Raw genomic sequence first — 20,490 nt, forward strand, 5'->3', positions numbered from 1 at the left:
ACGTGGGGGCCCGATGACCCAGCAGAGCACGCGGAACACGGAGAGTGGCAAGAGGAGAAGTGAGAAGGGGGAGACCGAGCTGAGCGGTGCAGACAGCCGAGGTGACAAGTCCAGGGACAGAGTAGCGGCCAGTGTTGGGTGCAAGAGAAGGCGAGGAAGCAGGTCAGAAAGCCTCCGCCTGTGTGGCCAGTGATGGAATGTCCGGTAGACCGCCGGGAGACACAGGGCCTGGGGTGGCACAGACGGGCTCGGGACGCTTAGCTGGGAACAGGAGGCAGGCTACAGCTACAGAGACACAGGGTCAAGACGGGGGCTTGTTTTTAAAGACCAGGAGCGGGCGCCTGGGTGGCTCAGTCAGTTAAGCGTCCGACTTTGGCTCGGGTCATCATCTCGCGGTTTGTGAGTTCGAGCCCCATGTAGGGCTCTGTGCTGACAGCTCGGAGCCTGGAGCCTGTTTTGGATTCTGTGTCTCCCTCTCTCTCTCTGCCCCTCCCCCTCTCATGCTCTGTCTTTCTCGGTCTCAAAAGTAAATAAAACATTAAAAAAAAATTTAAACAACATAGCTGACGCTGGAGACCGTACGTTACGGCAGAAGTCTACATACATGGGCGGTGTCTCCTGCAGTGGGTCCCAGGATTCCAGAAGCGCAGAGACAGAGGTGGGTTGATCCAAGGGTGAAGTTTTATCAGACAGAAGCAGGACGGGATGCTGAAGACGCTTGTGATTAACCATGGGTTTCTAGTCTGGGAAAGAAAGGAGGGGTGAGAACACTAAATAAAGGTCTGAGGCTGGAGCAGAGGGTCAATGGGATGGAAGGTAGGAGTCGGAAGGGGCAGGGTATTGGGGGTTTAAGACTCCAGATGTGCTGCTGCTCTCAGGAATGACAAGGACCAGGATACGGCAGCTGAAGAGGGGAAATGAGATGATGGAATTGTGGAGGCCAAAATATAGACCTGAGGGCTGTCAGAGGGCTGACTCAAGTCACCTACGAGCTGCTATGGCTCAGGTGTGAGAGGAAGCCCCAGGTCTTCAAAAAACACAAGAGCAGGTGCCAGAGTAGCATCTGAAGTGGCACCAGCCTCACACTGGGTCGCGGCTCGCACTGCCTGTGGAAGGATTTGGTCAAAACATCCCCAGGAAAAGACGCACCCAACCCACAACCGCATTCCTGCCACGATGACAATGCCATTTAAGCAGAATGGTGCAAGGAGACTCCCAACCCGTTCCTCGGGGAGTAACAGGACGGCACACTTTAGATAGGATGGTCCTTCTTCCCTACCCCCATCCTTCAAATCCCAAGTTCAAAACTGTACGGGACCTAAGCAGGGAAAGAACGGTGCGCCAGGGTGCGTGCGCCAAGGAAGTCAGATGGCAACTCAGCACCAGAACGTGGCTCATGGGAACACAGAGGAGAGACCAACAGCCTTTCTCCTTCCCGACTCCCACCTCCAGGCTGCTGTTCCTGTGGCGGGGGCTGAACCCCACCATGACGATGCCTGTACCAAGTCTCCTTGGGTCCACCCTCTCCAGCCAGAGCACCTGTGTCACAAGAAAAGTGAGCGAGACACCAGCAGTCTGCAGTACAGACATGTCCAAAGGGAGCTCCAATGTTGAAAAATTGAGGTTTTTTTTTTAATGTTTATTTATTTTTCAGAGAGAGAGAGACAGACAGACAGAGACAGAGAATGAGTGGGGAAGGTGCAGAGAGAGGGGGACAGAGGATCTGAAGCAGGCTCTGCATTGACATCACGGGGCCTGACGTGGGGCTTGAACTCACGAACTGCGAGACCATGACCTGAGCCCAAGTCAGACGCTTAACTGAGCCCCCCAGGCGCCCCGAGACTGGTTCTGATCGACATGGAAAACACAAAAGCAAGTTGTTTATTCTACTTTTAATAGACAGCAATCCACCTAGCTCAGAGAGATTAAATACTTACCTCTGATATGGCAAATCTACCTGGCTAGTAAATGAATTTTCATTTGCTCTAAGAAACCAAGTGAGTGTTGGATCCCATCTATAATCATTAGTTGCAAAACCAGCAGCACCCGAATGCACAGCACAGGCGCAGAGGCTGAGACGTGAGGGTCAGGAACTAGCTCACCCAGGAAAAGAGAAGCGTAGGAAGAAAACTAACTGGTCCTGAGCGTACAAGCACCCTACATACCAAAAAAGCCTAAAAGTTGGGCATTTTCTTTACCATTACTGTGCACGCCCATAACGCCTGAAGACTGGCATTGTTAGGCCCATTTGACAGCAGAGGAAATGAAGGGTGTAGAGGTTACAAGCCTCTGCTGATGTTACACGATTGATAAACTGCGCCACTGGGACCCGACCCCAAGCTTGGGGTGACTCCGGTCTGCTCTTCCCACTGATCAGCTTTGCAGCTGGTCTGTCTCGCAAGGTCTGGAGTTCCAAAACCATTTCCACTATTAACCCCCAAGTTCAGGTGTGAATTTTGAAGAAGGAATGGCTGATACAAGACAACAGTAGGACATGATGTTAGTAACCAAGTATGAGTGAGAAAACCTCAGCCAACCCCAAAAGCAGTTTCAGTGGATTAATGTTAATTCGATGAATTTCCAAGGCTAACAATGAGGGTTATGGGCTTCCCCAATATTTCCACATTTATCACCTGATTTATCTACTGCTGTTTCACATAGAAATTAACATAAAACAGAGGCCCCTGGGTGGCTCAGTCGGTTAAGTGTCCGACTTCGGCTCAGGTCATGATCTCACAGTTCGGGAGTTCGAGCCCCGCGACGGGCTCTGTGCTGACAGCTCGGAGCCTTCAGTCTACTTGATTCTCTCTGCCCCTCCCCCACTTGCGCGCTCTAAGGTTTTTTTTTTTTTTAAAGAAACTAACATAAAAGAATGAAAGGCTGGTGTGCGGCCAAACACTGGGTCAGGCACTTTCTGGTCCCTTCAGCCTCAGTCCCAGCTGAGCTGTCCCTTACTCAGGAAGGCCTTTACCTGACAGCATCCCCCACCTCTCCTCTTCTTCCTAGCACTTCGCACAACCCGAATCCTGGCAAGTATCTGCGAACCACCCGTTTGGGACCTATCCTCTCCGACCCTGCAGGTTCCCCGAAGACAAGTGTGTGATCCTCGCTCACAGCTGTGTCCTCCAGGCACTTGGCAAGGAGAATGACCAGCCAGACTCACCTGAACTCCCTGGGCCACTCCTCTTTACAGAGAAAATCCATCCGAGAGGCTGGATTCCAAACCCCCACCCCGTCTGCAAGGCCAAGCTAACAACTCCGTGGTGCTCGTAAGCTATTCTGTTCCACTGCATTAACCCGCCCCACGCATGCAAATGCAGCCCAGCGTGGCTAGAGAAGTCACAGGGGCTGCAAGAGAAACATCCGCTCACTCTGTTCAGGTGCACACGCTGCGTCTGCTTGGCTGGGCAGGTGGGAGCAGCCAATGTCAGTGCAAAAGTGGATCTACCGTCTCTTCGGGAGGCTATCGACCAGCAGAGAACCGGGTTCACGTGTTACCGAAGACGTCCACTTTCCTTAGTGTTATGGGTAGTAACCAGATCCATGTACTGAAAGAACCCGCTTGGCCTCAGAGAAGAGAATTTGACTCAGGTCTTATAAAAGGACGTGAAATAGTACATAAATGTCAGCTTAATAGAGGTCTCGTCAGGGCACCTTACCACAACTTAAGCTCCAAATCTAATATAGACATTGATGGAGTGGGGAGTATGCTTTTCGTGGCCCAGATTTCATAGATCCCACAACCGAGAACTATAGTTTAGATGATTAAGACAGCAAATGCATGCCTATAGTGTTTCATTTGACTTGTATTTGTCTTTTTAAAGTTTATTTATTTTTGAGACAGAGAGAGAGAGAGAGAGAGAGCGAGAGAGAGAGAGAGAGAGCACGCAAGCAGGGGAGGGACAGAGAGAGGGAGACACAGAATCCAAAGCAGGCTTCAGGCTCTGAGCTGTCAGCACAGAGCCCGATGCGGGGCTCAAACTCACAAGCTGTGAGATCACCATCTGAAGCTCAGAAGCTTCAACAACTGAGCCACCCAGGCGTCCCTCATTTGACTTGTATTGATACAAACTTAGCATAACTTAGATGCACAAATGTGAAATTTCAACCTGATTTTCCCAAGTATTTTATTGGAAACTCGGCCTGGAGGGGCACCTGGGTGGCTCAATTAAACATCCAACTTGTGCTTTCAGCTCACGATCTCAGTTTGTGAGATGGAGCCCCAAGTTGGGCTCTGTGCTGACGGCTCAGAGCGTGGAGCCCGCTTCCGATTCTGTGGCTCCCTCTCTCTCTGCCCCTCCCCCGCCCGTGCGCTCTCTCTCTCTCTCAAAAAGAAACATTAGGGGCGCCTGGGTGGCGCAGTCGGTTAAGCATCCGACTTCAGCCAGGTCACGATCTCGCGGTCCGTGAGTTCGAGCCCCGCGTCAGTCTCTGGGCCGATGGCTCGGAGCCTGGAGCCTGTTTCCGATTCTGTGTCTCCCTCTCTCTCTGCCCCTCCCCCGTTCATGCTCTGTCTCTCTCTGTCCCAAAAATAAAAATAAAAAACATTAAAAAAAAAAAAAAAAAAAAAAAAAAGAAACATTAAAAAAAAGGGGGCGCCTGGGTGGCGCAGTCGGTTGAGCGTCCGACTTCAGCCAGGTCACGATCTCGCGGTCCGTGAGTTCGAGCCCCGCGTCGGGCTCTGGGCCGATGGCTCAGAGCCTGGAGCCTGTTTCCGATTCTGTGTCTCCCTCTCTCTCTGCCCCTCCCCCGTTCATGCTCTGTCTCTCTCTGTCCCAAAAATAAATAAAAAAAAAAACGTTGAAAAAAAAAAATAAATAAAAATAAAAAAAAAAATAAAAAGGACACTCGGCCTGGACCTAAATTGGAATTCAACCCCTGCAAACTTGGAGGCTTTGCAGTCTAACAAAAGCAGGGGCTCGCTCTAGATGCAGCCCCGTGGCTACCCTGCAATGTGTCTTTGTGACCTCAACCAGTTCCGTCCTCAGCTGCTTTCCCTGTCCGTTAAAAACCAAAAATGTCCACGGCTCTAACATTCTCCTTTCTGCAGCTGATGCAGACCACTAACTGCCTGCCGACTGGAGGTAACTTCAAAAGGACTAGATGTTTAGAACTAACCAGAAGGAACTTCACAAGGAAGGTACCTCCGTATGTGGAAAGGGAAATTATTTAGCGTCACGAGTTCATCACCTGAACCATTCCCAATCTGTCACAGATGGACATATGGCAGGGCGCCTGGGTGGCTCGGTCGGTCAAGCGACCAACTTCGGCTCAGGTCACGATCTCACGGTCCGTGAGTTCGAGCCCCGCGTCGGGCTCTGTGCTGACAGCTCAGAGCCTGGAGCCCGCTTTGGATTCTGTGTCTCTCTCTCTCCTGCTCATGCTCATGCTCTGTCTCGAAAAAAAAAAAAAAAAAAACAAAACATTAAAAAAGAAATTAAAAAAATGGACATATGGCAGAATGAAACTGAACAGCTAGCCTTATAATCCGTAAGTAAGACCCTGTCTGAAAACGGGAGCGGTACCAACATTTTTTAATGCACATCCTTTACCTCCCCCCACCCCACTCTGCTCACTCCTGACATTTGCCCCCTCCACGCGTCTCCCTAAACCACAGGCTCTTAAAACGGAGTTTGAGCATTTAATGGAGCTTTCAGGAAAGAAACCATTAGGAAGATGAAGGCAGGTGACTTTAAGAGTTGTGGCTAACAGTCCACATCTCTGTCCTGCTTCTGTCCTGATCAGGTGGCCAAAGGACACATTCCTTGCAAGATATTTGTCACCACATCTCCTCAACCATTAGTGAGCTCTGACTTCTCGAGCTCCTGGAAAAGTTTGCATGACTCAGGATTCTTCCAACATTCTAGTTTTTTCCACAGTTGTTTCCATTCATTTCTGCAGTAGACTGGAAGTCTTGGGTGAAGTTGGAGCTTTTGAGACCCTTGAAACAGTCCAGCACTATCATACAGAACTCCTGTCATGTCGCCTTCATTTTTTGATGAGCCAGAAAGCAAACAATCATTCCATGTATAAGGGATGGAGCTAGAGACAGACACAGCCATAACCTTTGCCCTCACAGTTGGAAAGGGAAAAGCACCCAAGATCTGTGTTAAGAGAAATACCAGCTTAATTTAGTAACACTAATCATTTGGCTTCTTGCTAAAACAAAAAGGGACTCTAGAACATTCAGAGGGAATGCTCATTGGCTCAATTCACTCTGCCCAAACAGGAGAGAAAAAGCAGTAAAATTACCCAAACTTTCAGAGCCATGGTTCTGAAATGGCAATTTAACCTGTCCTTTTAAATTGATATTCACCTTTTGCAGCAGCAAGTGCGAGGTTAGTGCCCATACAGCGCAGGATCTTGGCACATCTGGTCGTAAGATCCTTCACGGCTAAAGCGCTGAAAGCAAGAATACCTCCCACCACAGAAAACTCCAGGCCTATGTTAAACAGGTCACCTGCCCTGGAGCAAGTTTTAAAAGCTACCCGTGGAGCAGGTGTGAGGATAGCACTTAGGGACATCTTAATGCTGTGTTGCACCTGCCATCCTTCCCGAGTTTTAAGCCCTTTTCAGTTTTCTCCCCTTGATGGTGAACGTCTACAGATCTAGGATTTAGAAGCTAAGCAGGTACTTCCCCCATTTCTGGTGTTTCTAGAGGGAAGTATCAACTACTTACAAAAACATTTTCTTGTCAATTACTAGAGAGTGGGGAAAGTGAAATTAAGCCACATACAAAATTCTCCCACAACTGGTTTTCGCTTGTGAAATATTTATGCACAATTTATAAGCTACGAAGCCAGAAATGACTTATTTCAACAGATTTTACTTTGCCAAACTGTGTGGGTGCAGAACTCCAAGGGGAATTACTCAGGTTTTGAAACTCAGATGCAAAGAGAAAATGATCTCATTTTTCACTCTTTATGCTGAAATTCTCAAAAGTCAAGTCGAATGGCATTTAGATATTAAATCAAGTCACTTGTTAATCAGAATGAATCAACTTTTCTCTAATATGTTATCAAAGACACCTGCTTGTTTTAACAAGTTGGACCTAAGAACTGATGGATCAGTCCAGAACAATGATGGGCTTCAACTGCAGGAACACTATTCCAGGAATAAGCGTGGAGAACGTACGCATTCAATGAATTTGCACGGCATTAAACTGGGCAAACAAAGACACGCCTTCCCAGATTTTCTGAAAAAATCAGGGAGTCTTTATTTTTATTGCTTTAAACCAACTGTCAGGTCGACCAAAAGGATGAGTAAGGGCAAAATCACCTCGCTGCACCAGCCATTCAGGAAGGCTGAACTTGTCGTTATTTCGTGCCAGGAAAAATCCAGGCTCTGTTGCACGAAGAATGGAGAAACGGGGGAGCTTTAAAGGATGAGACGAATTGCAAAGCCTGGTGGGCAAAGGGAGGAGTGTCTATGAAAGTGAGAAATAGGTGAAGACGGTGGTCAAGGAAAACACTGATTGGCTGGAGAGCGAAGAAAGGGAAGCTCAGAAGGAAATTCTAGAAAGCCACAAGGAGCCGAGCGACACGACGAGCGGCGGGGGCCCCCGTGGTTCCAAGCTCTACAGCGAAGCGGGCACCCAACGGCCCCGTCTCAGGTTTCCGCGGGTCACAAAAGGATAACGGACATCCTCCCAACGGTGGACCTGGGGGCTCCGCGCGCCGCTTCCGCCCGGCCGCCCCGCCCCGGCCGTCCGGCGCGGCCCACCTGCGCTCGGCACCCCGGGCCCCGCGCCTCGCGGGGAAGGGCGCTCGCGGCGAGATGCGGGCCCGCGGAGGCCCACGGCCATTCTCCTCTGCGGCCCGCCCGCCTTTGTTCGCCTGGCCCTGCACACTCACCGCCGCCATCGCCCGCCCGGAGCCAGGCGCCGAGAGCAAACGCCACCCGACGCGAAAAAGGAGGCACAGGCGTTTCTCGTCAAAGCAGACTTTATTGGGCGCCGGGGCCGCCCCGCGCGCGCCGCCCGCTCCCCCGCGCGTCCTCCGGGCCGCTGGCCTGCCTAGACCCCGCGTGCGGCCGACCCCGCCCTCTCCCGCAGGCCCCCTCCCCCGCGGCGCCGGGGACCGCGCACCGCTCACCGGCTCCCGAGGCGGCGGCTGCAGCGGCGACGCCCCGCTCCCGAGTGCGGCCCGGGCCCGGGGCGGCGGGTCTCGCTGCTGTTGCACCGCGGAGGGCGGGAGCCGCGCGACTCTCGGCGGCGGGCGGTGGCGGCGCGCTGACGTCACGCGCCGCGGCCATCCGGCGCGCGCGGGGGCCGCCCCGTCGACCCCAATCCGGGAGGAGCCCGGGTGAGTGGGCGGGGCCACGACGGCGAACGGGCAGATCGATTGGCAGAGGGGGAGGAGCGAGAGGGCCAGTGGGCGAGTGGGAGCGAGGCGGGGCGGGCCGAGGCCAGCGCGGAAGTCTCGCGAGGCCGAGCCCGAGCGGAGTGTGGCGGCGGCGGCGGCGGCGAGATCTGGGCTCGGGGTGAGGAGTTGGTATTTGTGTGGAAGGAGGCGGAGGCGCAGGAGGAAGGGGGAAGCGGAGCGCCGGCCCGGAGGGCGGGAGGAGGCGCGGCCAGAGCGGGCGGCCGAGGCGCGGCGAGGCGGGGCGCCGGGGCGAGCAGCGGCCGAGCGAGCGCGGGGCGCACCGAGGCGAGGAGGCGGGGAAGCCCGCCGCCGCCGCCGCCGCGCCCGCCCCTTCCCCCCGCCGCCCGCCCCCTCTCCCCCCGCCCGCCCGCCCGCCGCCTTCCTCCCTCTGCCTTCCTTCCCCACGGCCGGCCGCCTCCTCGCCCGCCCGCCCGTAGCCCCGGAGCGGAGGCCGCCGCGGCCGTGGCGGCGGAGCCCTCAGCCATGGCCTCGGGCGACACCCTCTACATCGCCACGGACGGCTCGGAGATGCCGGCCGAGATCGTGGAGCTGCACGAGATTGAGGTGGAGACCATCCCGGTGGAGACCATCGAGACCACGGTGGTGGGCGAGGAGGAAGAGGAGGACGACGACGACGAGGACGGCGGTGGCGGCGACCACGGCGGCGGGGGCGGCCACGGGCACGCGGGCCACCACCACCACCACCACCACCACCACCCGCCCATGATCGCGCTGCAGCCGCTCGTCACCGACGACCCGACCCAGGTGCACCACCACCAGGAGGTGATCCTGGTGCAGACGCGCGAGGAGGTGGTGGGCGGCGACGACTCGGACGGGCTGCGCGCCGAGGACGGCTTCGAGGACCAGATCCTCATCCCGGTGCCCGCGCCGGCCGGCGGCGACGACGACTACATCGAGCAGACGCTGGTCACCGTGGCGGCGGCCGGCAAGAGCGGCGGCGGCGGCGGCTCGTCGTCGTCGGGCGGCGGCCGCGTCAAGAAGGGCGGCGGCAAGAAGAGCGGCAAGAAGGGCTACCTCGGCGGCGGGGCCGGGGCGGCGGGCGGCGCGGACGCGGGCAACAAGAAGTGGGAGCAGAAGCAGGTGCAGATCAAGACCCTGGAGGGCGAATTCTCGGTCACCATGTGGTCCTCAGGTGAGCGCCGGCGCGCGCCGGCCCCCGGGATGTTTTTGTTTTGAAGGGAAGCCATGTTTTATGTGTGTGATGGGCGCCGCCATCTTCTTCGCAGGGCAAGTATGGCGGCCCCAAAAGATGGCGGGCCGCGGCGGGGGCGGCGGGCCGGCGGGCCGGCGGGCCGAAGATGGCGGCGGGAGGCGCGGCGCCGCCCGCTAGGCCGCAATGGCGTAGTTTCCCCGGGCGGGGCGGCCGCGCGGCGCGGGGCGGGGCGGCGCGGCGGGGCGGGGCGCGCTGGGGCCAACGGACGGCCGCCGGCCCGTTGTCCGCCGCCCCCGCCCGGCTGGCTCCCCGCGAGGCCTGGGGGTGGCGGGTGGGGGGGCGCGGGGCGGGCCTCGGCCGGGTTGCGCGGAGCTCGCGCCCGGCCGGGCCGCCCGCCGTCGCCTTTCCCCCGCCTTCCTCTGGGGGGCGTCTCGGCCCCGCCCCGCTCCCCTTCCCTTCCCCTCCCCTTCCCCTCCCCTCCCCTTCCCCGGACCCTCAGCGGCTCCCGAGAGGCGCCTTCCGCTCCCACGCCCGGCGCGCAGGCCGGACTCTGCCCGCGGCTGCGCTCCCCGTGCTCCCCGCGCTCGCCTCGGTGGGGCGGGACTTGGGCGGCACGTAGGGCTCGCGTGTGCAGGCTCCGCGCCGCCGGGGCCTGTCACCGCGCTGCCGGCGAGGTCCTCGCTTCCCTCCCCCGCCCCCCGCAGCACGTCGGGGCGAGGGTCCGCGAGGTTTTGTAGATTGCTCTTAACCCTTTACGTTTGGGGAAGTTTCAGTTTGCCAAGGGTTCGGCGCGTTGCAAATAGGTCGGTTATCTACGCGACTGGGGACGTTTGTCACTAAATAAAGTCGAGTACTTTAAGTCTTTGCACGAATTTTAGTTGACAGAAGGCCATCTACTTTCTTTCCCCGTGAAGAGATTCTACAAAGCCAAAGAAAATATCTAGAGCGAAAGGGACTTACTGCGTGTTGATTTTTTTTTTTTTTTTTAACTTTATAACCATGGAAAAGCTGGCTTTTTCTCCTGTGGGTATCTTGTTCTTTTTTTCACACGCTATCTAGTTAAATTGCCGGGATAGTAACTACACTGAGAATGATCCTGCCATGGCTAGTTAATTTTCTATTTGTGAAGATCGTCACACGTAGTACCAAGTTTGTGTTGTAGAATCCTTCTCCCAGGATTACTTTACCGCTGTCTCATAAATTCTCAGAATTGGACGGAGCCTCCAAGCGCGATGACCCTTGAGTATTAAAAGATCGTTAACAATTGAGACGAACAAATGAAGCGCGAGGTGAAAAGGCCGGTAGGGAAGGCTGGTCTGGTTGTAGCTCCTGCAAGCCCCGAGCCGAGCTAGCTAACCTCGGACGGATCTGGGACTCAGAGGACCGAGCAAAGGGATCCGAGTCGCTGCCAGAATTCGATAGCAGGTATTAATAGGCGCTGCTGTTCTGGATTTCAGAGTGTCTTGTGGAGGTCTTGGGAGTTTGGGTTTAGTCGGAGGTACGTGTTTAAGTGAGACCTGTCCACCAACTTACTTGATGGTTGTCAGAGCATCCACCGGCTTCTGTAGATTCTGGTGGCTTAAGAATGAGCGCATGTACACCGATCGTGTGGAAACTAAAAGCCATGTTTTTCCATTAATATGAATTCTTACTGAATTTTGCTGGAATCAGGATACTATTTGAAATTAGGTATTAGATACCTAAAGATACGCCCACCACATAAAAGTAAATTTACTTTTTCTCACAGTGAGGACATGTTGGTTTTACAGGAATTTAGAAAACCAGGGCGTTATATATTCTGTCCTTGATCTTACCAAGTTGCTTACCCGCTTTCCCATACCCAGAAAACTTGATAATGGAGGCTTTACTTGATGAAGTGATGCCTATCAAGTCAGCCAGTGGGGCGGGGGGTGGGGGGGCATTTGAGGGGCCTGACTAATGGGAGGTAATTTACAATTAAGTCAGCATTGAAAAGTCATTATTTCCCCTGTAAGTGGCTGCTTACAGAGTTGAACAGTTTGGGGTTATTTTAATGCCCATTTCTTTGCGGAGTTAGTTGTCTGCATAACAGAGTACTCTGTACATAAAGCTGATCATAAATATTTGATGGCAATAACATAGTATGGCCTGTTTCCTCAGACCTGTTTTGTGGTAAGCTATCCCTCTTCCTTGTCCTTGTGGTTTGGAATTAACACCAAAGAGACGCTAAATAGTTTGTGATTAACTGTGCACGTCCCAAGTACAGATTCTGAATATAGTGTAATCTTTGGAACTGAAATAAGGAGATAATTGATAGTAGGTGAAGAAATCAAAGCAGGTTCACTGTTAGGCTGAATTTCTACGTGTCTGTGTGCTGACTGGTAGGCAATATGCTCAGTGCTTTCACCACCAAATCTCATTTGATCCCAGGCATGAGAGTTTTAACTACAGTGTGGTTTCATGAAAAGTCCTTTAGATTGGAAATGAGCTGTGACGTGACAGTTTTGCCCAAGTCCAAGCTTAGTTACGTGAAGTTTTCATAAAAATAATTGTACACAGGGTATTCTCAGAGCTCTAGTTATTCGCTAGTATCTCTTAGTTAAAAAAAAAAAAAAAAAAATGTAGTGGGAGCCAGCATGTTTGTGGAAGCCAAATCTGGATTTTATGGGTTTCTGTTGCTTGTATGCCGTCTTACTTTAATTTCCCACAGAGTAACAACAATCTGTGTGATTGGCATCTTTTTAATGGAGTGACAGCAAAGGAATCTACTGGTTCTATACTAGAGTAGTTTTAGACTTGAAAGGTCCTTAGAAATCAACTTTTTTGTTTCCTCTTTTAACTGGTGTAATTCACTTGGGCACAGTTCAGTGGCTTCCACTATACTCACCAGGTTGTACAGCCATCACCGCTAGCTAATTCCAGAATATTTCCATCATCCCAGAAAGAAACCCCATTAGCAATCACTCCCAGTTTTCTTCTGCCCCCCCCCCTGCCCCCCCCGCCCCCCAGGTCCTGGCAACCACTAATCTACTTTGTGTTTCTCTGGATTTGCCCATTCTGGACATTTCATTTAAATGGAATCCTACATTCTGTGGTCTCGTGTGTCTGACTTAGTCTGTTTTCAAGTTTCATCCACATTGTAGAACGTACTTTATTCCTTTTTAAGGCTGAATAGTTTTCCATTGTGTAGATACTAGAGCAGGACCTGCTTAAATTTGCAGATGAGAAGATGTAGGCCCAGTAAGGCTACATACGCTATGTATGTTTCAGTATTTCATCGCTCTTCAGTTGTGTCTTGAACATCCTTAATCCATTGCTTTAAGGCCGTGTTTACTTTTGTTTTTTTTTCCCTGGCAGTATGACTAGTGAACACTGCCATGTTGCTAGATTTAGGGCACAGTCTGAGATGTCTATTTTTCCCTAAATTGTCGTCATTATTGTATGGGAGTGACATCCTATTTTATAGAACTTACTGTATGCTAAACCACTTAATCATTGGGCCGAATAGGGAAGCAAATGATAAAAGCGGAGTATTTAAGACATTTAGTGTTGAGAAAAGACTAAGAAGGCTTTAAAATCTTGAGGTTTCGGGTATGCAGAAATTATGACCTTCACTCAAGGCTGTTGGTATTTTAATTATCTTACGTTAGACCAAATATAGAAGTGCTTTGTACTGGGTTGAGTAAAACATCTAAGACTCGAAAACCGTTGATGTTAAAATCAGTAGATTGAAAGAAAGTTGAAAGTATTTAATTTTCTCTCAGTTCTACATGTTAAGAAGTTCAGGTTTGCTAAAAGTTACTAGTCCTGACCATTTGCCACTCCTGTGGGTTTTCCACCTCGTCCTTTTTTATCTGCTGTTTGTCTTTAACTGAGATGCTGTGCATAGAAATTCCCATGGAGCCAAGCTAGGGAAGCCCTCCAAAGTGATCTTGTCAACTTTGCGACCTACATAGGGCAGGCGAAGTCACGGATCCTGATTCCTGACCTGGTAGTCCTGAAAGCCTGGCTTGCTGGCACAGACTGTCCCCAGGTTACTCGCCTTTCCTTTTCCTCCCACTGTCAACCGCTGACTCCCCCTGGTGGGAAAGGAAAAGTCTGTATCAGGAAAAGGTCGGTACCTACAACTAGCATTTTAGGCTCTTGAAAGAGAATAAATGAAGTAATAATTTAGAAAAACGTACGCTAGACTCCTGGACAGATACTTACAAAAGGCTTTTTATTTTTTGTTGTTGTGGGAGTCTGCTTAGTAAGGTGGGTTGGTTTTAAGGCTGAGACATTTAGGGCCTGTTATGAGTATAAACAATTATTAGAATGAACATTTCTTAAGCTCTGCATTCCTGTGTTAACCCCTGATCCGCTCTTCCCCGGGGGACCATTCTCTGAACTCTGCTTTTACTCCTTCCCATACATGTAGGACCTAAAAGTGAAAACTTACAATTTTTACATCTGAATATTTACCCGTGGGTTGTATTCTATAGTATTGTTGGGTAAACATTCAAATCTCGTATTTTAAAATTTGGCATCTGAAACACTGTTTGGAGATTGACGGTAATAATTTCATTACGGTTCGTGGAACATTAGGAAGATGTGCTGCGTAGGTTTGGAAGTTAGTTGACTGTACTGTATGAGTCGGTACTTGTCTATGTGTGGGGGACTTAATGACACGGGAGAACCGTTTCCTATTCCTGAGTACCTTATGTTAGTAGGTCCCATTCTGTTTAACTTTGTGGGTAATTATCAATAATAGCAAGCCTGGGTTTCTGGGAATCATTAGTAACAAGCATCAGATTTCCTCTTTAGAGGGCACTGACCAAAGTATCTTCGTTGGGATCTTAACGTCTGACCTTGGTTTCTTTGTCAAATGACTTAGAGTTGGGGGATCCCTAACAGCATTTTCAGTTTCTTTAGAACAAAGAAATTCTACTTTCTGAACTCCTGCATGACAGTAGGGAGATACACTCACTTTCTTAAAGCAGAACTCTAATTTTAAAGCGATCTGGTGAATGAGGTATTAGGAACTTGAGTAAAATTCTTTTTTTCTTCCTACTTTTTTTTTCTTGAGTTCATTCATTTATTTTGAGAGAGAGGGAGAGAGAGAACACGAGTGCGCACGTTCATGCCTGTGAGCAGGGGAGAGGGAGAGAGAATCCGAAGCAGGCTCTGTACCGTCAGCTCAGAGCCCGATGTGGGGCTGGAACTCACCAACTATGAGATTATGACTTGAGCTTAACCAGCTGAGCCACCCAGCTTCCCCAATGAGTAAAAAAAAATTTTAGAGGTTTTTTTTTTTTTTTTCTTTTTTTTTTTTTTTTTGGAGTGAGAGAGAGAGCAAGCGAGCAGGGAAGGGGCAGAGAGAGGGAGACACGGAATCCGAAGCAGGCTCCAGGCTCTGAGTTGTCAACACAAAACCCAATGCTGGGCCCCATGCCACGAACCATGAGATCGTGACCTGAGCCAGAGTTAGACTCTTAACCGACCGAGCCACCCAGGTGCCCCTGACTAAAGTTCTTAATAACCATGAAATCACTTTGGTCTTACCCAGTGGTCTCAGATACGATTAAACATGAAGACAATGTAAATAGTTGTGATGGGCCCTTTTTTTCTTGGGTAAACGATTTCCCTTGAATGTAAGAAGTGTGCAGTAGGGAAGGAGCCTGCTATAGGCGTGCTGGAAACACTTCTGTTGGAACCTGGACCACGTCTCTTGTGGTGGTGGTGGTCCCCCCTCACCCATTTTTTTTTTTTTTAATTTTTTTTTTTTTTTTAACATTTATTTATTTTTGAGACAGAGAGAGACAGAGCATGAACGGGGGAGGGGCAGAGAGAGAGGGAGACACAGAATCGGAAGCAGGCTCCAGGCTCTGGGCCATCAGCCCAGAGCCCGACGCGGGGCTCGAACTCACGGACCGCGAGATGGTGACCCAAGCCGAAGTCGGACGCTCAACCGACTGAGCCACCCAGGCGCCCCTCACCCATTTTTTTTTTAATGTTTATTTATTTTTGAGAGAGAGAGAGACAGAGACCAAGTGCGAGGGGGAGAGGGGGAGAGAGAAAGGAAGATACAGAATCCCAAGCAGGCTCTGAGCTGTCAGTGCAGAGCCTGACGTGGGGCTTGAACCCACCAATGGTGAGATCATGACCTGAGCCAAAGTTGGATGCATAACTGACTGAGCCACCCAGGCGCCCCGGACCCTGTTTCTTCTAGGAGAGTCACAAACTACAGAATTTCTGGTACCTCACAGCCTTTTTGTGGTTCTCAACTCCATCCTCCCTTTTCCTTCTAGGTCTTCTAGCTCATAAGCACCCAAAAGCCTTGAGGGATGGGAGCCGCAGCCACTTCTCCAAATTGACAATTGGCTTTTCATTTCTTGTTTTGTTGGTAACTCACTTACAGTTGGTGCTAGTGCTGATGGCTCCTGTATTAATCTTAACAAGGACTATGTGCAGACTTCTGGATTTCACCTCTGGGGATCTAGGCACACACTATCTATATACCTTTCTGAATTTTCTAAGACTTAAATCAGATGGCTTCATTCACTCCCCTGCTTTAAAATCCTTCCAGCTCAACCGTGTGAATATATTTAATGCAACCAAACTGTAGACTTTAAAATGGTTACAGTGGGGTACCCGGGTGGCTCAGTCGTGAGTCTGTGAGTTCGAGCCCCATGTCGGGCTTTGTGCTGACAGCTCGGTGCCTGGAGCCTGCTTTGGATTCTGTGTCTCCCTCTCTCTCTGCCCCTCCCCCTCTCATGCTCTCTGTCTCTCTCTGTCTCAAAAATAAATGAACATTTAAAAAAATGTTTAATGGTTTGGTAAGTATGTTTGTGTTTACACACACACGTACACATGTCCTGCAGATTCTCATCACGCTGCTTAAAGCCCAAACTCCTTATCATGAGGCCACACATGATCGGGCCCGTGCTTTCCTTTCCTGCTTCCTCTCCCTTTATGCTCCAGCCATACCAGCCTTCTTTCCGTTCCTTGAACTTGTTCCTTTGCTCTTACCTCTGCTTCCAGTGCGGGGACCCCACATGTTCCACGTTCTTGTGTTGCGTTGTTTTTCACATTTCAGCTCTGAGGCCTTCCTGGTCCTCCACTCTGACTCTCCTAATTCTGTTTGAGTCTCTTTGGAGCACTATCTGAAATTATCTTGCTTTTTTCTTTAACTTGCTTCTGTCTGCTTCCTCTAGAGAGTAAGTTTGGGGCCTGTAACCCTGCAGCCTTAGTATAACACTAGGCGTATAGAAGGTTCTTGGTAAATAACTGAGTGCATGGAAATCGCACAGTAAGGTAGAATCATGGCCTAGAGACCAGAATACCATCATCATCCATGACTGCATAGGTGGAAAAGAAGCATGAAGGGTGAGGCGAGGGCAGAGGAGTGTTCCCTTTTTAGGAAAGGCGTAGACTTCAGTCAATCCTACTTTCAAATCCTAGGCCTGCCGCTTAACTATGCTTCTTCCAGTACATGACTTGACATTTCTGAGGCTTATTTCTTAGACCAAAGACACGGGGTTAATATCTTCAAGGTTTTGTTTGCCTTGAGGAATATGGCAGTTGCAGCATGAAGCCAGGTATGCAGTAAATGACAGTATCCTGTCTTTCTTTATTAGTGGGGAAGGAGTGGAAACAGCCTGTGAGTGATTTCTGCCTGTTGCTTAGCACTGGATCTCAAATAGCTAGCGCTCCCCCCTTTCCCCAGCGAAGGTTTGGGTGATAGCAGTGGTCAGTCGATAATGTCGTTTTTGTCGTAAGTCACGTCGAAGGGTCAGACCAGAGTTGACGACCTGAGATGAAAGGTGTGGAGGAACAAGATCTAGCCAACCTGGGTAAATAAGTAAGTAGGTAAATACACGTATGCCTTGGTGAAAATAGAAAATCAGGATCCCAGGGGGAAAAAGGAAGCCTCAGGGCCAACCCTCATGAGCTCCCTGTGGGTCAAGGTCGAAAGGGAAACAGTGCTACTGCTGATCTAAGATGAGGAAAGCTTCCAGAGAAGTCCAGCCTTTCTTAGGACTGAATTCTAAAACACTGCTTGTACATGAAGAGGCCCACTGAGTGATGATGTGCAGCTTCCAAACCAGCTTGGTGTCCAGAATTTCACGTGGTGTTTTAGGACAGGTGAAGACTTAAAATGTAAGCTAATTGAAGGCGATTCTGGATTTTCCACGGCCTTTCCGTGCATACTCCAGTTGAACAGAAGTTCACCATTCTTTAAAAAATCATCAAGCGAAGGACCTACTATTATTCCCCTTACACCCAGGAGGGTCGGGGACGTGGGATGGTGTTTGGGCTCCCTCCTTGCTGTGCTCCAGACATAGTGGCTGCCATTTAAAGCTTTCCCTGGCTTCAGCCTTAGAGATGGTCTGTCTACTTTTTTTTCAGAAACGAGGAAAGCAAGTAAGGCTTAGTAACAGAAATGAAAGGTCTCTTGCAGGAAAGAGGCTTCGGCTTTGGAGAGCAGACTGGATGTAGATGGAGGGTGAGAGGTGGGCAAAGCTACAAGTTTGTAGCTACCACGTAGCTTTTCTTCGACATTGACGTTGAATAACTTGTGAGAGGGCTGGTTTGGTTGGAGTGGGGAGGGCAGGTGAGTCTCCACGGGTTTTTTTTTTGTGTGTTTGTTTTTTTTTTCTTCTAAAGAAAGGGCACGTACTTGAGCAGGGAAGAGGGGCAGAGAGTGAATTTTTAAAAAAATTTGTTAACGTTTATTCAGTTTTGAGAGACAGCATGAGTGGGGGAGGGACAGAGAGAGAGGGGAGATGCAGAATCCAAAGTGGGCTCCAGGCTCTGAGTTGTCAGTGCAGAGCTCCATGTGGGGCGCAAACCGATGAACCATGAGATCGTGACTTGGGCGGAAGTCGGCCGCTTAACAGACTGAGCTACCTAGGCACCCCAGGATGGGGGAGGGAGGGGAGCAGAGAGACACAGACAGACAGACAGAGACAGACACTTACGAAGGCTTCACACTCAGCCCAGAGCCTGACTCAGGGCTTGAGCCCATGATCCTGGGATCATGATATGAGCAGAAATCAAGAGTCAGACACTCAACCTACCAAGCCACCCACCCAAGTGCCCAAGCTCCACTTTTTACACCTCTTACCTGGACCTAGGACCTGTAGAGTGCTTCCAGCCTTTCCAAATATTTAGCTACTTAATCCTGTCCTTTTTTTTTTTTTTTTTAAATATATTTGAGTCTTTATTCAAAGTTTTGGGTTTTGTTTTTTTTTTTTTCAACATTTTTTATTTATTTTTGGGACAGAGAGAGACAGAGCATGAACGGGGGAGGGGCAGAGAGAGAGGGAGACACAGAATCGGAAACAGGCTCCAGGCTCTGAGCCATCAGCCCAGAGCCTGACGCGGGGCTCGAACTCACGGACCGCGAGATTGTGACCTGGTTGAAGTCGGACGCTTAACCGACTGCGCCACCCAGGCGCCCCTGGGTTTTGTTTTTTTGTTTTTTTTTTTGTTTGTTTGTTTTTTTAAGTACTATCTACTCCCCCACCGTGGGACTCGAACTCACTGCCCCAAGAGAGAGTCATGTGCTCCACTGACTGAGCTGCTAGCCAGGGCCCCAGTCCTACTACTTTGTAAATTATTTTGAGTCTCTTTGCTTTGCCTCTCAAACTAGGATGGGAGTGATGAGTGCTTTGGTGATGTAGAAGAAAACTGAGCAGTTGGGAGGTAGGGTTAGGACAGAGGCGTATTTATAGATATTTATATAAGTTCCCTCTTATCTGTGGGGGTGCATTCCAAGACCCCCAGCGGAGGCCTGAAACCACGCATGCCTAAAACTACTGATGAAGAGTAACTAATGATAGAACAGTTACAACCTTTGGCTGTAATAAAAGTTATGTGGATGTGGTTTCTGTCTTAAAATGTCTCACAGGGGGCGCCTGGGTGGCTCAGTGAGTTGAGCGTCCGACTCTTGATTTGGGCTCAGGTCATGATCCCAGGATTGTGGGGATTGAGCCCCACATAGCGCTCTGTGCTGACGGTGTGAATCTTGCTTGAGATTCTCTCCCTTTCCCTCTGCCCCTCCACCCCCTCTAAAATTAAAAAAAAAAAACAAAAACGTCTGTAACTGTGGTGGTACTGTACTCGTCCTTTATTTATTTATTTTTTTTTAACTGTTTATTTATTTTTGAGGGGCAGAGAGAGAGGGAAACAGAGAGCCCGATGCAGGACTCGAACTCACAAACTGCGAGATCATGACCTGAGCCGAAGTCAGACGCTTAACTGACTGAGCCACCCAGGCGTCCCTCACCCTTCTTACAATGGTGTGAGATGATGAAAGGCGTGTCTGAGGAGCAGATGAGGAGAGGGGCCGGGGGCATGAGCCACATTGTGAGGCTACCGTTGGCCCTTTGACCAAACCTCGGGAAGATCATCTGCTTCCAAACCATTTGAATACAAAGTGTGTACCCCATTTACGGGTGGAATTGGCTAGATTTTGTTTTTTCTTCCCTTCCATCTTAGGTCAGTTTACTTCATTCTGTCGGTTGTAGGTCATATGCGGGTGGCCACCGTTCATGGGTGCTGGAGTAACCTGATCCCAGTTTCGACTGGAAGTTCTCATTAACGCCTTTTCCTACCACACTACCCCCCTTTGAAGCAGTGACCTGTGTTCTCCGCTTTTTCCAAATAGGAACTGTGAAATTTGGCTTTAATTTGCTTTTTTTGTGCAGTTGTGTTCTGGTTCTCAGGATCCTAAATTTAAATCAAACCCGTTATAGAGACTCACTGCGGTGAGACTTCGCTTGCCTCCCTGAAACCGTGCAGAGAGAATTAGCTAAGTCCCGCCTTCAGGGAACACTCCAGAGGGGCATCTATATGTGCAGCAATTTGTAGAGGAGATTTAGATATTTTTGCTTCGTGAGTCTGCTTGGCCCAGGTGTGTATTTGATATTACACACCAGCCAGTAGGCGTCCGTAACATACTTGACATTCAGAGCAGATCAGTTAATACTT

The 20,490-nt window shown here is 50.4% G+C and overlaps 2 protein-coding genes across 8 annotated transcripts in view; one reads left to right on the forward strand and one right to left on the reverse strand.

The window, feature by feature from the left end:
* Positions 1-8,837, reverse strand: part of DEGS2 (delta 4-desaturase, sphingolipid 2) — a 72,752-nt gene extending 63,915 nt beyond the window's left edge. The window contains exons 1-2 of one of the 4 annotated variants that reach the window (XM_058740719.1): positions 8,094-8,837; positions 605-743 (exon numbers count right to left, since the gene is read on the reverse strand). Coding sequence is in view for 1 of the 4 variants with exons in the window: in XM_058740718.1 (XP_058596701.1) it covers positions 605-743; positions 7,854-7,862 (148 nt within the window). In the remaining 3 variants the exon portion in view is untranslated. Of the gene's footprint in view, positions 1-604; positions 744-3,163; positions 3,355-7,853 lie in introns of those variants that run through there. The other 3 variants (XM_058740718.1, XM_058740722.1, XM_058740724.1) reach the window with 3 other exon arrangements.
* The window catches only part of YY1 (YY1 transcription factor), a 33,370-nt gene continuing 21,601 nt past the window's right edge, over positions 8,722-20,490 (forward strand). For all 4 annotated transcript variants that reach the window (XR_009264911.1, XR_009264912.1, XR_009264913.1 and 1 more), the window contains exon 1: positions 8,722-9,516. Coding sequence is in view for 1 of the 4 variants with exons in the window: in XM_058740731.1 (XP_058596714.1) it covers positions 8,847-9,516 (670 nt within the window). In the remaining 3 variants the exon portion in view is untranslated. The remainder of the gene's footprint in view (positions 9,517-20,490) is intronic.

Source organism: Neofelis nebulosa, chromosome 7 (assembly GCF_028018385.1).
Source record: "Neofelis nebulosa isolate mNeoNeb1 chromosome 7, mNeoNeb1.pri, whole genome shotgun sequence".
Classification (NCBI taxonomy): Eukaryota; Metazoa; Chordata; class Mammalia; order Carnivora; family Felidae; genus Neofelis; species Neofelis nebulosa.